This window comes from Gouania willdenowi, chromosome 14 (genome assembly GCF_900634775.1).
Source record: "Gouania willdenowi chromosome 14, fGouWil2.1, whole genome shotgun sequence".
NCBI classification, from domain to species: domain Eukaryota; kingdom Metazoa; phylum Chordata; class Actinopteri; order Blenniiformes; family Gobiesocidae; genus Gouania; species Gouania willdenowi.
Genome location: NC_041057.1, coordinates 2,697,410 through 2,710,467, shown reverse-complemented (window position 1 = coordinate 2,710,467; position 13,058 = coordinate 2,697,410). Strand labels below are relative to the sequence as shown.

The window sequence follows — 13,058 nt, the reverse complement described above, 5'->3', positions numbered from 1 at the left end:
CTCATCTAGGGAACTCATCACAGGGCCACCTGTCTTCTCTTATCTTATTACAACGCACAGCTCTGTGTCCGGCTAAAGCCTGCCGCTAGCTCTGTGGAGACCGTCACGTCACCACACACACTAACAAATGTTGTGTTGATCGATATCCTCAACGCTTCATTTCATTTTTAGATGTAATCTTCCTCAATGCAGGATGTTCCTTTCAGGGTTAGCTACTTGAGTATGGAGCAACAAGCTTTAGCTGAATGAGAACATAAAAAGTGTGATAGTGTGCATTATACACATTACAGTTCTGTGCACAGGAGCTAGTTTCCGGTACCTCCCCACTTCCAGTCTGGATCAAGGAGCTTCTCCTGAGTTTCTCTCCTTGAGGGTGGACGTCTGCTTTCTCTGCATGTTTGACATTCCTCGCACTGGACTGAGTATTTCAAACCCCATAGTGAAATAAAAATTACACTACCACAAACCAAAGATGTTTGTCTAGAAAATAGACCCATTTTTTTGTTTTCATAAGAGCTTTATGGCTAATAAGGTTTGCATAGAAACATAAGGACATGTGTGGAGAAGTTAAAAACACATACCATCATTCTTCCAACTTGTCAAGCACAAAAAACCTTTAACTTCCCATGTAATTTTCGGGGTCAGAGATCAATCACCAAGTCAATGCTGACTGGATTCTTTCACACTTTCCTCTACGATAAATATTGTGAAATGAAGTCCATTTGGAATGGGCCTACATTGCTCAGATTAATTGTCTTTGTTTGTTTGTCTCAGATCAAGTTTGCTGTTAACACACTTGCACATAGCCGATGTACAAACACTTTTTGGTAACACCCACTTGCCTTTCCAGTTAAGCAACCCCTGCAGCTCATTCTTTGTGTCACTCCCTCCTTTTGAATTACGCTAGTGCTAGATATATGTAGTTTTACACTTGGGACAGTCTGGTGTCACAATGTTGAAACTTGGTCAATCTCACGCTCACAGCATGTTGAGAATCTACACAAAGGTGACCTAAAAAGATGATTTGGGGTTATGATACACTAAGGCAGTGAGATAGCTTGACAGTTTAATATAATCTGTTTATATATAGAACTTTATATTTAAGTCTTCTTAAACATTTTTATATTTCTGATACTTGATATTGTTACCACTTTATATTAATATATTGTAGGTTTGCGACAGGTTAGCTGTGCTGAATTCAGGTAGACTCTCAAAATGGCTTTATTTATTTAGAGGCCTTGTTCGAATTTTCATACTAACGTACTAGTTAGTTAGTTAGTTAGTCAAAATGAGCATGTAGTGCGTTCACATTTGATAGTATGCAAAGTACATAAGAAAAACCTGACATTTTTTAAGTATGTCCAGTGGGCACACTAGTCATACTCAACCGTCCCATGAATCATTGCGAACAGAATGTAAAATCGTCCTGGGACCGGTGTCACGGTCTGAGTTTACCTGCATACTGAGAGTATAACCCTTACCCTAACATAATGCAATAAACAAATAAAACACGTGTCTGTTCACTTGGAAAACAAAAATTATAATTTTTTTTAGCAAAAATTCATTTTCCGGTAGTGCTCATGTGCGCGCCAGCGCATATACAATCTCAGTACGATACACACTCAGTACAGGACGCCGGCTTCAAGCTAAAAATCAAACATCCTCTTTTCAAAATAAAGGCATGTCTTTTCTTCCATTAGCTTTTGTAATAGGGCTCTTTTTTTAAGTTAACAGGAAGTTTAGTCAGTAGCACAATGGCCGGTCTCCGAAAGTCTCCGAAATGTGTGAATGAAATGAGTATCCGTGAGTTTTATGGATCAAATGAGCAGAAATGAGAACTTTCAAAAGTGGAGAATCAACAGAGATATTTAGCCTCAGTGTGCTTCAGGTTTTTGTCATTGTAGGTTCCAAATGCATCTTGGGAAACTTGAAAGTATACTACAGTGGGAACAGGCATCATCTTAATCATACTTACAGTATGTAGTAGACAGTATATACAGTACTCTTACTTTGACACAAGGATCTTCTTCCTTTTAAGACCTTTGAAAGCAACATGAAGTGAGAAGATGTCCAAACAAAAACTACAGCCAGCTTATTTTTCCACTAAATTGACAGATTTAACAGAGCCGTGTCCAACCAGGTGCCACATCCTTCACAGAAATCATCAGTCTACTTTGGCTCATCTAGAGTTAGAAGGACTTTCGGTTCAAGGTTGGATTTTAGTCAGATTTCAGCTCTTTGTTGTAACGTGATATTTGTAAAACTCTTAGTGAAAGGTCTGACTGCTCTGGCCTCCAGCTGCACCTTGGACTCGCATTACACCGGACAGAGTTTTTCTATCTTATTGTGCACACACGTTTTGTGTATATATATAGTATTGCTAATATTGACAGTTCCCGACAAGAAAGTGTGGCTTTTGTGACAGTCGGGCCATTTTGTCCTATTTATATTTCATGTTCTTTGCACGTCTAAATATTGTCAGGAAGAAGGGTTTGTTTCCGTCTGCTTGTTCAAAGAGTTATAGTAGCCTTGGCTAGGGTCATGTCTCTCGTTTCTGATAAAGAAAAGGTGTTCATGAAAAGTGTAAAAGAAAAAACGTGCAGCGTGTTTTTGTCTGTGTAAGGATGGGGACGTTTCTGTACTTGCAACATTTAACTGTCAGAAGGGTAAAAAGGAGGCAGAGCCACATGTGGCCATGCAGCGGTTTTACCACAGCCCTACTTTCAAAGACACAAGCAGAGGAAACAAAGTTCTGCATTTGTAGAAGGAAGATTTCAAAGCTTGTGTATTTGCACATCACACACGTTCAATTTCCTGAAGCATGAACAGTTTTACTGTGTAAAAAGATGTTTGTAGATACAGAAAAATAAGTCATCTTTCTGCTCCATGCATAGCAGCTTTTTTTTTTTTTTTAACTAAAAGGTGTTCTTTGTGTAGCAAATTATTTAACAGTTAAACAAACAGTGACTAAATAATAATTCGCGTAGACGCACCTTAGACCTACAGTGGAGAATATTTAATCAGTTTTTTTTTTCTGATCTGGTTTGAGGAGTTTTTAATGTTCCTTGTACAAAGTTGTTTTTTACTTTTGTAGCCACAAGAGTATATAAGCACATCGTAGGTTACCTTTAAATTCTTTAATTTAAACAAACATCCATGTTTACAGGATCGTTGGTTGTTGTTTGCATTGCTCAGGACAGAGTCAGAGTTGCTTCTTCGCTCCAACCAACCCCTTGTCAGTGAAGAATGATAACCACAAACCACAAAGTTCACAGGCTGTTTTTGACTATCAGTAGTTTAGTTTTTTTTCCCTCTCACATACTGTATGTGACAAGTACTAGATGGTATCCCTGTAATGATTACCTCTGGTCTGTAATCTCGCTCAGCAAAACAGTTTCAGGCCAATGACTGGAGATTCTTTAAGCCCCCCAGGCGCCTTTAGATTAGCTACTGGTGGTTTGCTCTGTGTCTGTGCAGCACGGTTTTCAACTCAAAACTCGTCAACACAACGTGACGCATCTGCTACTTTCAGAAAAAAAGTGCAGTCCTGTAGATGGATGAATAGAAGTGTTTTGATTTTATTTTAACTGTGATTTCTTGTGTTTGTCTCCAAAAAAAACTCTGCCAAAGTGACTTCCCAACACATTTCTGGTGTTTTCATTGCTGAAAATTGCAGCAAAACAATGGAGGATGTTTATTTTGGGTGTTACACCAAAAGATCTGAATCTGTCCGAAAAAGACATCAATGTAAGAATGAAGTAAAAACACTTCTATGCATCCGTTTGCCCCAAAAAACTCTGGGTGTTTTTTTGGGGGCTCAGATCTGATTCAGGCCAAAACTGAATGTTTGTTGGAGTGAGGTAATATCACTGGGAATACTGGGACCAGCCTAGAACATGGAATCAACCAATCACTGTCCTCTTGTCTGGAGAAGAAACACAAGCAATCTCAGTAAGAATGAAGGAAAAACACTTCTATGCATTCATCTGCAGGACTCCACATCCCACAATGCAATGCACCAAACTTTGGTTTGAAAAGAGAGAGTATTTACAGTGGAGCTCAAAACAAACTTTTGAGCGGCAATTTGATCTTTGATTTATTGATCTATGAGGCCTACACTAAATTATTGTCTCCAGCAGCTTGAATTTACTGAACAACTGAGGTTTTAATCGAGCTAAAAGAAATAAATGGTTGTTATCGTGCTTGTTCTGTCCTTATCATTGTGATGTACAAATAGTTCATCAGTGTAGCTGTGGTCAGTACTGGTATGTGGGCCTCTATCTGTTGTGTATACAAAAACTGACAAGGAAACATTTTTGATTTAAAGTTGTCGAGCCAAACAAAGAACAATACCAACTTTGTTAAAGTTGTTCATGCCAATACGTATAATAAATTAGGTTTATTTGAAGTAAATAGATTGCCTTTTTGTGTAGTTTAGCTTTGCATAATGTAACAGATCTTGAGACATAAACAGCCCTTTACGGCACACACTGTTCTTTTGTTTTCATGTTCTCTGTCAGACACCTGTGATACTCGACCTAAAAAGATGACGCTAGTGATGACTCTGTCTACAATGTTATCAGTAATCATGATACTAGCAGCTACACAGACGGGATAAAGTCTGGCGGCATATTTCTTTAGATTACCTGCAGATATTTACATACAGTAAGACGAGGTTGATGGGTGAACAAAGTCTTGTTCAAGTGACTAAACATAGCCAAAATACGCTTTTGAAACAGTTGACAAAGCTACTAAACCAACAAGAGAAAGGTTGAATTACTAAACAAAGCAACAGAGGTTTCACAACTGTAGGTCGATTCAAAGAGTTTCTACTGAGACCTTTAATTTTTCATCAGATCAATGACTCTTTATCTTGTGTTTACTGTTCTTTCATTTCGCCATCCTCAAGTTAGAGGTTTACTAAGGCTGGAACGAGACGATAATGCTTTTGTCCTGATTCGAATGTATCGTCATACTCGGGTTCCGATTCTTTCTGGCGATTCTTCAAGAACTGCATTTTGATAGCAGTGATTATTTAGATTTTAATTTCTTTACTTGTCTAAAAACAAAAGTTGAAACAATATACAAGTCATGATTCCAAAAAGATGTATACAAACATAATAAAAAAAAAGAAAATTAAATATTTTTGAAATACTCAGTATTGTCACAAAAAACTAATAAAATTGTAAAATGTTGTGAATCAATATTTTCCCCATGCTTAATGTTTCCCCACATCAAATATGAATACAAATAGGCCAACATTTGTTTTGTGCAAAATAAAGGAATATGTATACAGTATGGAACTTTTGCATGGTTTTAGATTGAAGTAGAACTTTTATTTTGGAGAGTTGAATTCTTTAATTTTGAAATTATGATTACATGGTGTCTGCCTTGGATGCTTTGACATCTAAAGGCCTATTGTTTTCATTCTTTTTTCATCTCGTCTGTTGTACCCTGATAACAACGTTGGATAGTCTGACGCATGGGGTGTCACACTAGAGACATATGACTTTTAAAAATGTCACATATTCTCAGATTCACCTTTAAACTCCTTAAAAACCCAAGGCTTTTTTTTTTCATATACTGTACAGTTTTTAAATGTAGACTGATACAACAATGACGTTTGCAACAACAAATGCTAATGTCTGTGTTTTGTGTGTTCCATGTTCTCGCTGGTTTCCTCTGTCATTACGAGAGCGTAAAAAACATCTCATGCCCACTTTGGCTGAAAACTGTCAGTGTCACAATATGAATGTACCGTCCATCAATCTGCCTCTGCAATTTACTCGATGAATCATAAATTAGCTTCAGTTTGAGTTTCATTTGATTGATTAATTTTTTTCCACTGTGTGTGTGTGTCATGATACCACAGAACCTTTTTCTTGTTCTTGAAGTGGAAGTAATAAGAGCAGATTTTGCTGTTACAGTAAATATTGTGGTAAATAAAGTAGTCAAAAATTATAGTCAAATATAGTCTAGTTTGCTTAGTTTGATCTCAAATGTACCAAACATTAATGGGTGAAATTTTCAATAAGGGCACATTTGGGGAAAAATATGTCCTGGTCTGATACTTTTTAACATATTGTTTTCAGGAAAATGTAACCCCCTGAAATATCAATTGTGTATTGCTTAATAAATCAGAAAAATCCTAGCTTTACCTATGGAAACCCCAGAAAAACTTTTTGATGTCAATTTCTTAAAAGGCAATGAAGGACATTAGGTCTTAGAACAGGAACCATTGAGTTGTAGCTCAGTGTGTGATGGCTGTGACCAACTTTCACGTTGTTCTCTCCACTCTGTTTCTACAAAAAGGTAACGGAGTGGAAAGACCTTCATCATTCATCCCCATGTTAATGAAACATTGGGAAGAATTCAGCACAGCTGCTATGCTGCTCATACAGCACAGCTAACATGGAACATTAAGTGAGCTACTGCTACCTTTAAATTCCATCATTTTCAACATGTGCCCCTATTGAAAAGTTCAGTCTAATGCCCCCGTCCAGGCCTGTCAAACTCATTTTAGTTCAGGGGTCGAATACAGACCAGTTTGATCCTTAATGGGCCACAGATTATAGGTGGCGAAAACACAACATTAATGTGCCCTAGTTTGTACTTCCACGTACAAATGTAAAGATTATAAGACACGGACAAAATCCAAGTAATAAGTGAGAGACATCACACAAATAGGAGCTTTACTTAAAGGTATTGTAGACGATGTTTAGCTTCCGGGTGGATCATCAAGACTATTGGTCCTCCTAATTGTCAATCATGTTTACGAAAGGCCGTCGTACGTGCTCGTGCTCGTGTGCAGTGCGCACCGGGTCCTTTGAAAATGGATTTTCACTTACCGGTGGCGAGTCTGACATAGTGGGAAAAGTGCAAATCTTCTTTTGTAAGGTAAGCTTGTATGACCGATGTCCACACCAACTTGTAAACAGAGCTGTGCACGAGGAAAACGGGGATCGTGCACGCTCTCCCGCACACATAGGCGTGCATGCGCGTTTTTTTTTCAAAATGTGGAGAGGGCGTTTCTTTTTTAAACATCGTCCACAATACCTTTAAATGTTCCTAATTTTGTGACCAATATTTACATATTTTGGGGAAATAGTTTTTGGATAATTTATTAAAAATAAATCCATCTGATCTACTTCACACCAGATTGTTATGGTTTGTTTTTATTTATATTGAGTTGAAAAGGTGACACCCAGAGCCGAGTAAGTATGTAAGTCTGGCCAAAGTCAAATTAAAATATGCGTTTAAAAAAAACAAATATTGTATCGTATAGCAAACCCATTATTGACCATCGTATCATGAAATAATATTTGTTACAGGGTTAACCCGACAGCTTCTTGATTCTTGTATATACCTGCATTATTATTATTATTATTATTTATTTATTTATTTTACTGTTATATGAGCTGCTGTATTTAATCCTTATTTAAATAACAGTCTTTTACTTAATTATGTACATTTTCTTTTTTCTTTTCTTTGTTTAGCGTCTCTTCTTTTCATTTGTTTGTTATTATTGGGATCAATAAAATATTTCTGATTCCTTCAGTTTTAACTTTGCCTCAATGATGCTAGATATTAGGACCTTGGGTTGATCGTGAGGATATGAGAAAGTAAAATATATTTAGTTCTGTTTATTTCATGCCTCTGCAGCTTTTTTAAAGGCTGTTTTGAGTCGTTAATGTTGAGAGACTCTTGTGATCTTCCTAGCCGTTGCTCTTTTTGGCCTCCTGTGCGGGACACTAGCCGTAGCTCTTAAATAGTGCTTTCAAATGGCAGGAAGACCTCGTGTCCCGGTAAAGAGGTCACCTTGTTAGGTGGTGGAGCAGGATTAGCTTCTTACTCCCCCAGTCCATATGTCTGAGCTGCTGTTACAGCTTAATGTACCATGGCTCCTGTTTTCAGTCGGCTCATTTGAAAAGAGGGAACGATTCACTGAGCGTTTGTTTTTGTGTGCACCTTTCCTTTGCATTGTCACTCGGGCGCTCTAAGCCAACATCGTTTAAGTAATTAGCAAAGCACACGTTAGTGGAGCCTTTCTTACGCTCGTGTGAAGAGTGAAAACCTCACTAAGCTGTCACTGCAGTGATCCCGAGGACTTAAGAGTGTAGCTTGTCTGTGAATTAAACGTTTGAACAGGTTAAGAGTCTTTATGCTTTAGTCCAGTGGTTCTCAACCTTTTCAGCCCCATGACCCCCCCCCACACACACACACACACACAAAAAAAAGGTGCCAGAGACCCATCCATAAAGTCAGTAAAATGATGGTCCATTGTTCTAGGAATCTGTGATAACCACATTTATTTATTCATCTGAATAATATCCACAGTAGGAAGTTTAGTATTGTTTGTGCCATAGTATATTGTCATCTGAAAGATGTAAATCCTTGTTTTAATCAGAAATAAAATGGGTTAAAAGTGACCAAAAAAGGTGGAAAAGGTGGTGGAATGGGATTTTAAAAAACACAAAAATTGGTTAAAAGTTACAAATTAGAGTGGCTAAAAACGGACAGAAAAAGTGGTACAAGAAATTCAAAGTGTCAATCTAGGCGCAAAAGTGGCAGAAATGGAGGGATTTGGGGTAATGTAATTTAAGAAGTAGGAACAATTAGTTTAAACTGGCAAAAAATGGGCATGACTAGTAGTTAATGTGGTTAAATTAAAAATGTGCATGAAATATGGTGTAAAGAGGTTAAAAGTGATAATAATGGGTCAACATATGCAACATTAGCTGGAAAAGTGGTAGAAAGGGTTTATAAGTGCTGAAAATGTCTTGAAAGTGGAAAAAAATGTGCAGACAAGGCATTGAATTGTAATGAAGAAGTGGCAGAAGAAATGGTAAGTATGGGCTTAAATTGTTCAGAAAATATTCTTAGTTACTTGAAGGCATCTGGCGACTCCCTTCCAGTGTCTCGCAACCCCAAGATTGAGAACCTCTGCTTTAAAGTGACATAATTTGTCAATATTACATTTTTTAATATTTAATGAGCAGATGGTACCGTAATGATTTTGAGGGTCAGTGACGTTCCCGTCAGTAGATTATCTTAACGTGTGATCGCCCCGTCTCTGTCTTTTGCAGATGAGCGTGAAGCCGTGCAGAAGAAGACTTTCACCAAATGGGTGAACTCTCACTTGGGCCGAGTGAGCTATCGCATCAGTGACTTGTACACAGACCTGCGGGACGGCCGAATGCTCATCCGCCTTCTGGAAGTGCTCTCAGGAGAACAGCTGGTCAGTTCTGCTGGAGTAAACAAGCCTGTGTGTGTCCCTACTTGGACCCCCGTCCCTCAGCTTGACCCCCTCCGCTTCATTCCCCTTAGTGAGGAGGAGGAGGAGAACTCCTGGACTGTAGGGCGTCTTTCTCTCATGCCTAGCTTAGTGCTTCAGTTCAAACACTGGCTATCATTACAGGTTTATACAGAAAGATTTTCCCAGTTTGAGTGGTTTAAATCAGGGTTGGGGTCAATTATAATTGTAATTGATAATTACTTTTAGAGGATTAAAAAAATGCTGATCACTGTAATCGTAATCAAATTGTAAATGAACATATGTAATTTAAAATGTATTTGTAACTGAAAAATGTAATTGACCCCCACCCTGGTTTACATCGTTTTGGACTAATACAGGTTGTGTTCAGGTACTTTCTCTGCATGTTTTAGATTGTCCCTATCTAACCGTCCTGATGACCTAGTTGACCTTTGTTCAGATAAAGCAATCAGAAAATAGGGCCTCCAATTTTCTACCATCTACGGAAACAATAGAGAATCCACATTCTGACATTCATTACATTTTTTATTTCTCCCGTTATTTAAACTCAGGCCCCAATATGACATAGAAATGCCTCGCATTAATGATTTGGGATAATATCTCACATTTACACATTAAAATGACTCAATGTCGAGAAAGTGTGACTAAGATAAGGTAGGCTTTATTGATCCCCCTGTAGCGGGAAATTTGCATGTCAAAGCAGCAGTACAGGAGTGTAAGTGCAAGTCCAAAGTAAAAAATACTTCCAATTTTGTCCATGATCTTGTTGAAATTAGAACGAAAAGTGTAACGTGATGCGGGAATCGATACAACCTGGAATGGAATTAATAATTCTACAATTTCATTCATCAGACTCTTTTATTCAAAGCAACGTTCAACACGAGCAGTTAGGGGTAAGGCGCTGGCTCAACATTGCACTGTAGCTGCACTTCCATTACTCTTGGAAATGCGTAAAATCTAAATAGCGCAATAAAAACTGGTAATGGAAACACCTGAATTAAAAAAAAAACCACTTAAATAGTGCTAGAAAGTTTTTAAGCTTTCGTGAGGAGGTATTTCAGACGTTTCCAAATTGAAACGTATCGCAAATGCACAACGGAAACACTTTTTCTGCAATTACGAAGATGAAGGAGACCAAGACATTTCATAGCTTTATACTTAAACATTTTGGTTTGGAGCATCCATCTTTCTGTAGCAAAGTCTCACGGGATGAGATTTCACTAGAGTTACGAGACTCCAAAACAACCTTCAATGGAAATATGTTCAAAGCACAATTATACTTTGTCGAAACTTTAGAAATATTGCTTTTATTTTGCGAAAAGCTGTACTGGAAACACAGCTAGTTATGGGCCAGGCTGGATTCGAACCGGTGACCTTCCTTAACGTTATGCCACTAATTTGAGAACTTTAGAAACGTAAAAACACTAAGAAAGGCTAGACAATAAACTTGACAGTGTTATTTTCCCATTTATGTATTCAAAGTTTAGTTTATTCATGAATGCAAACCAAAGCCTTTTCTTATTTCCGTCCAAAGCCAAAACCAACAAAGGGCCGGATGCGTATCCACTGCCTGGAGAATGTCGATAAAGCCTTGCAGTTCCTTAAGGAGCAAAAGGTCCATCTGGAAAACATGGGATCACATGACATCGTGGACGGTAATCACCGTCTCACCCTCGGCCTCATCTGGACCATCATCCTTCGCTTTCAGGTAATAATGTGTGCCTGTTATAAAGTTCCTGGCCATACATGTTCGCCGTGTTACTCCATAAAGTAATCAGGAGAATGTCTTTATTTATGTGGTTCTAACAGTACGACTGAATGTGTTAATGATAGATTCAGGACATCAGTGTGGAGACGGAGGACAACAAGGAGAAGAAATCTGCCAAAGATGCTCTGCTGCTTTGGTGCCAAATGAAGACTGCAGGGTAAGAATAACGTTTATTATGGGTGTGTGTGTTTAAACTTAAAGCTGCTCAGGACGATTACTTTATATAACATAGAGACATAGATCAATAATTACAACATTATCTGAAAAGTTTTGCGCATTGCATTGTGGGATGTGGAGTCTTGTCGGTGGGATAATGGAAGCGTTGTTGCTTAAAGCTGTGCTATTTGGTCAAAAATCTATAATCATCTTATTATATTGTACTGCATATTGTAATCCAAAGTGTTCTGAGTGGACAGTGAATATTTGCTCCTTCTCCTTTGGAAATACAGGAGTGTGATGCTGGACTTCAGCCAATCAGAGATCTTTCTACCAACAGGGCACACCCATGAGCTATTTTAAGCATTACTATTGGCTGCTTGCCAAAAGTTAATGCGCATACTTGATCTGATTGTAGGGGCAGTCCCATGCCATTATATTCAAGCTGACGTCTCTAACGTGGCTTTTGGCACTGTGGTTGCACGGCAAAGCAGGAGGAAAAAGGAAGACCGAGGTTGAGAAGCAAGAGAATAACGGCGAACTGCGCGCGATCCGCTTTCAGTCCGTGTGCAGTCTGCCCCGTGTCACAGAGAGAGAGTGATAACAGGATATACAGTATAGCTTGTAAAACTAAAATAAGTTTCTAAAACATCAGAAAACTGTCCAATAACACAAGATAAAGTCATGACATTTGTTTACTAGTCTCATGGAGAAAACAGTCACAAAGAGTTCCGCAGTTGTGCGCGTGCACGCAATTGTTCCCAAGAAGACCGGTGAGTTTTTCAGGAGGGGAGGGGGGAGTGTAGAGCGCCTCATGATTCTACATATTGCAGCTTTTATTCTTATTGTGATTTCTTGCGTTTGCTCCAAAAACTCTGCCAAACACATTTCTTATGTTTTTACTGAAAGTTGCTGCTGTTTATTTTTGAATTTACACAGAAAGATCAGAATCCGTCTAAAATGTAATATTTTGCGACGTGAGGAGATATCACGGGAACGAACTAGAACAAAAGTTGAACCAATCACTGTCCTCCTTGTCTGGAGAAATAATACAAGAAATCACAGAAAGAATGAAGTAAAAAGAACACTTCTATGCATCTGTCTACAGGACTCCACATCCCACAATGCAATGCAGGAAACTTTTCCATCAATGTCAATATGAGTGTATTTACAGTGGAGATAAAAACACACTTTCGAGCAGCATTTTCAACCTTTTACATATATTTAAAGCCAATTATCTGTGAAGTTTTGATTTATGAGGCCTACACGATGTCTTTATCGATGATTGGGTTTTTTTTTGTCTCTAGCAGCTTGAATTATTCACATTAGTCTGGTTTTTAGTGCTTGTGAGAAAGATGATGGATTCCTGTTTGTGTGGTGAGCTAATGATTAATCTCTACATATCTGTTCCTGCAGATATCCCAATGTCAACATCCACAACTTTACCACCAGCTGGAGAGACGGCCTGGCGTTCAATGCCATCGTACACAAACACAGGTCATTAACACAGCAGCCTGTCGAGGTTTCAAACACACTTGGCGGGTTACACATTTGAACAGTTTTCTATGCATATTTTTAGATCATTTATTAAAAATTCACACTTAATTATTGTTAATCAGGGGAAAACCTCTCATTGAATATTCAGTAGTAAATTTCATGCTTTTTGTTTTGTCGTACGGTTTGTAAGAATGAAGTTATCTGAGGGAGTTGGATGACCTAGATAACAGAAATAGTAGCCCACTTTCTCATTTTAATGTGCTTTACTTGATAAATCAGTTGCGCACCCTGCTGGTAACAGGTCCAACAATTTAATTAAGCTTTTGCAAGTGGAGGAAGATGGTGATGTTTGAAGGCTTTACA

The 13,058-nt window shown here is 38.2% G+C and overlaps 1 protein-coding gene across 5 annotated transcripts in view; it reads left to right on the top strand.

The window, feature by feature from the left end:
- sptbn2 (spectrin, beta, non-erythrocytic 2) overlaps positions 1 to 13,058 on the top strand; it is a 71,320-nt gene that overhangs the window by 22,118 nt on the left and 36,144 nt on the right. For all 5 annotated transcript variants that reach the window (XM_028466040.1, XM_028466041.1, XM_028466043.1 and 2 more), the window contains 4 exons: positions 9,087 to 9,238; positions 10,809 to 10,982; positions 11,108 to 11,199; positions 12,615 to 12,695. In XM_028466040.1, coding sequence (XP_028321841.1) covers positions 9,087 to 9,238; positions 10,809 to 10,982; positions 11,108 to 11,199; positions 12,615 to 12,695 — 499 coding nt within the window. The remainder of the gene's footprint in view (positions 1 to 9,086; positions 9,239 to 10,808; positions 10,983 to 11,107; positions 11,200 to 12,614; positions 12,696 to 13,058) is intronic.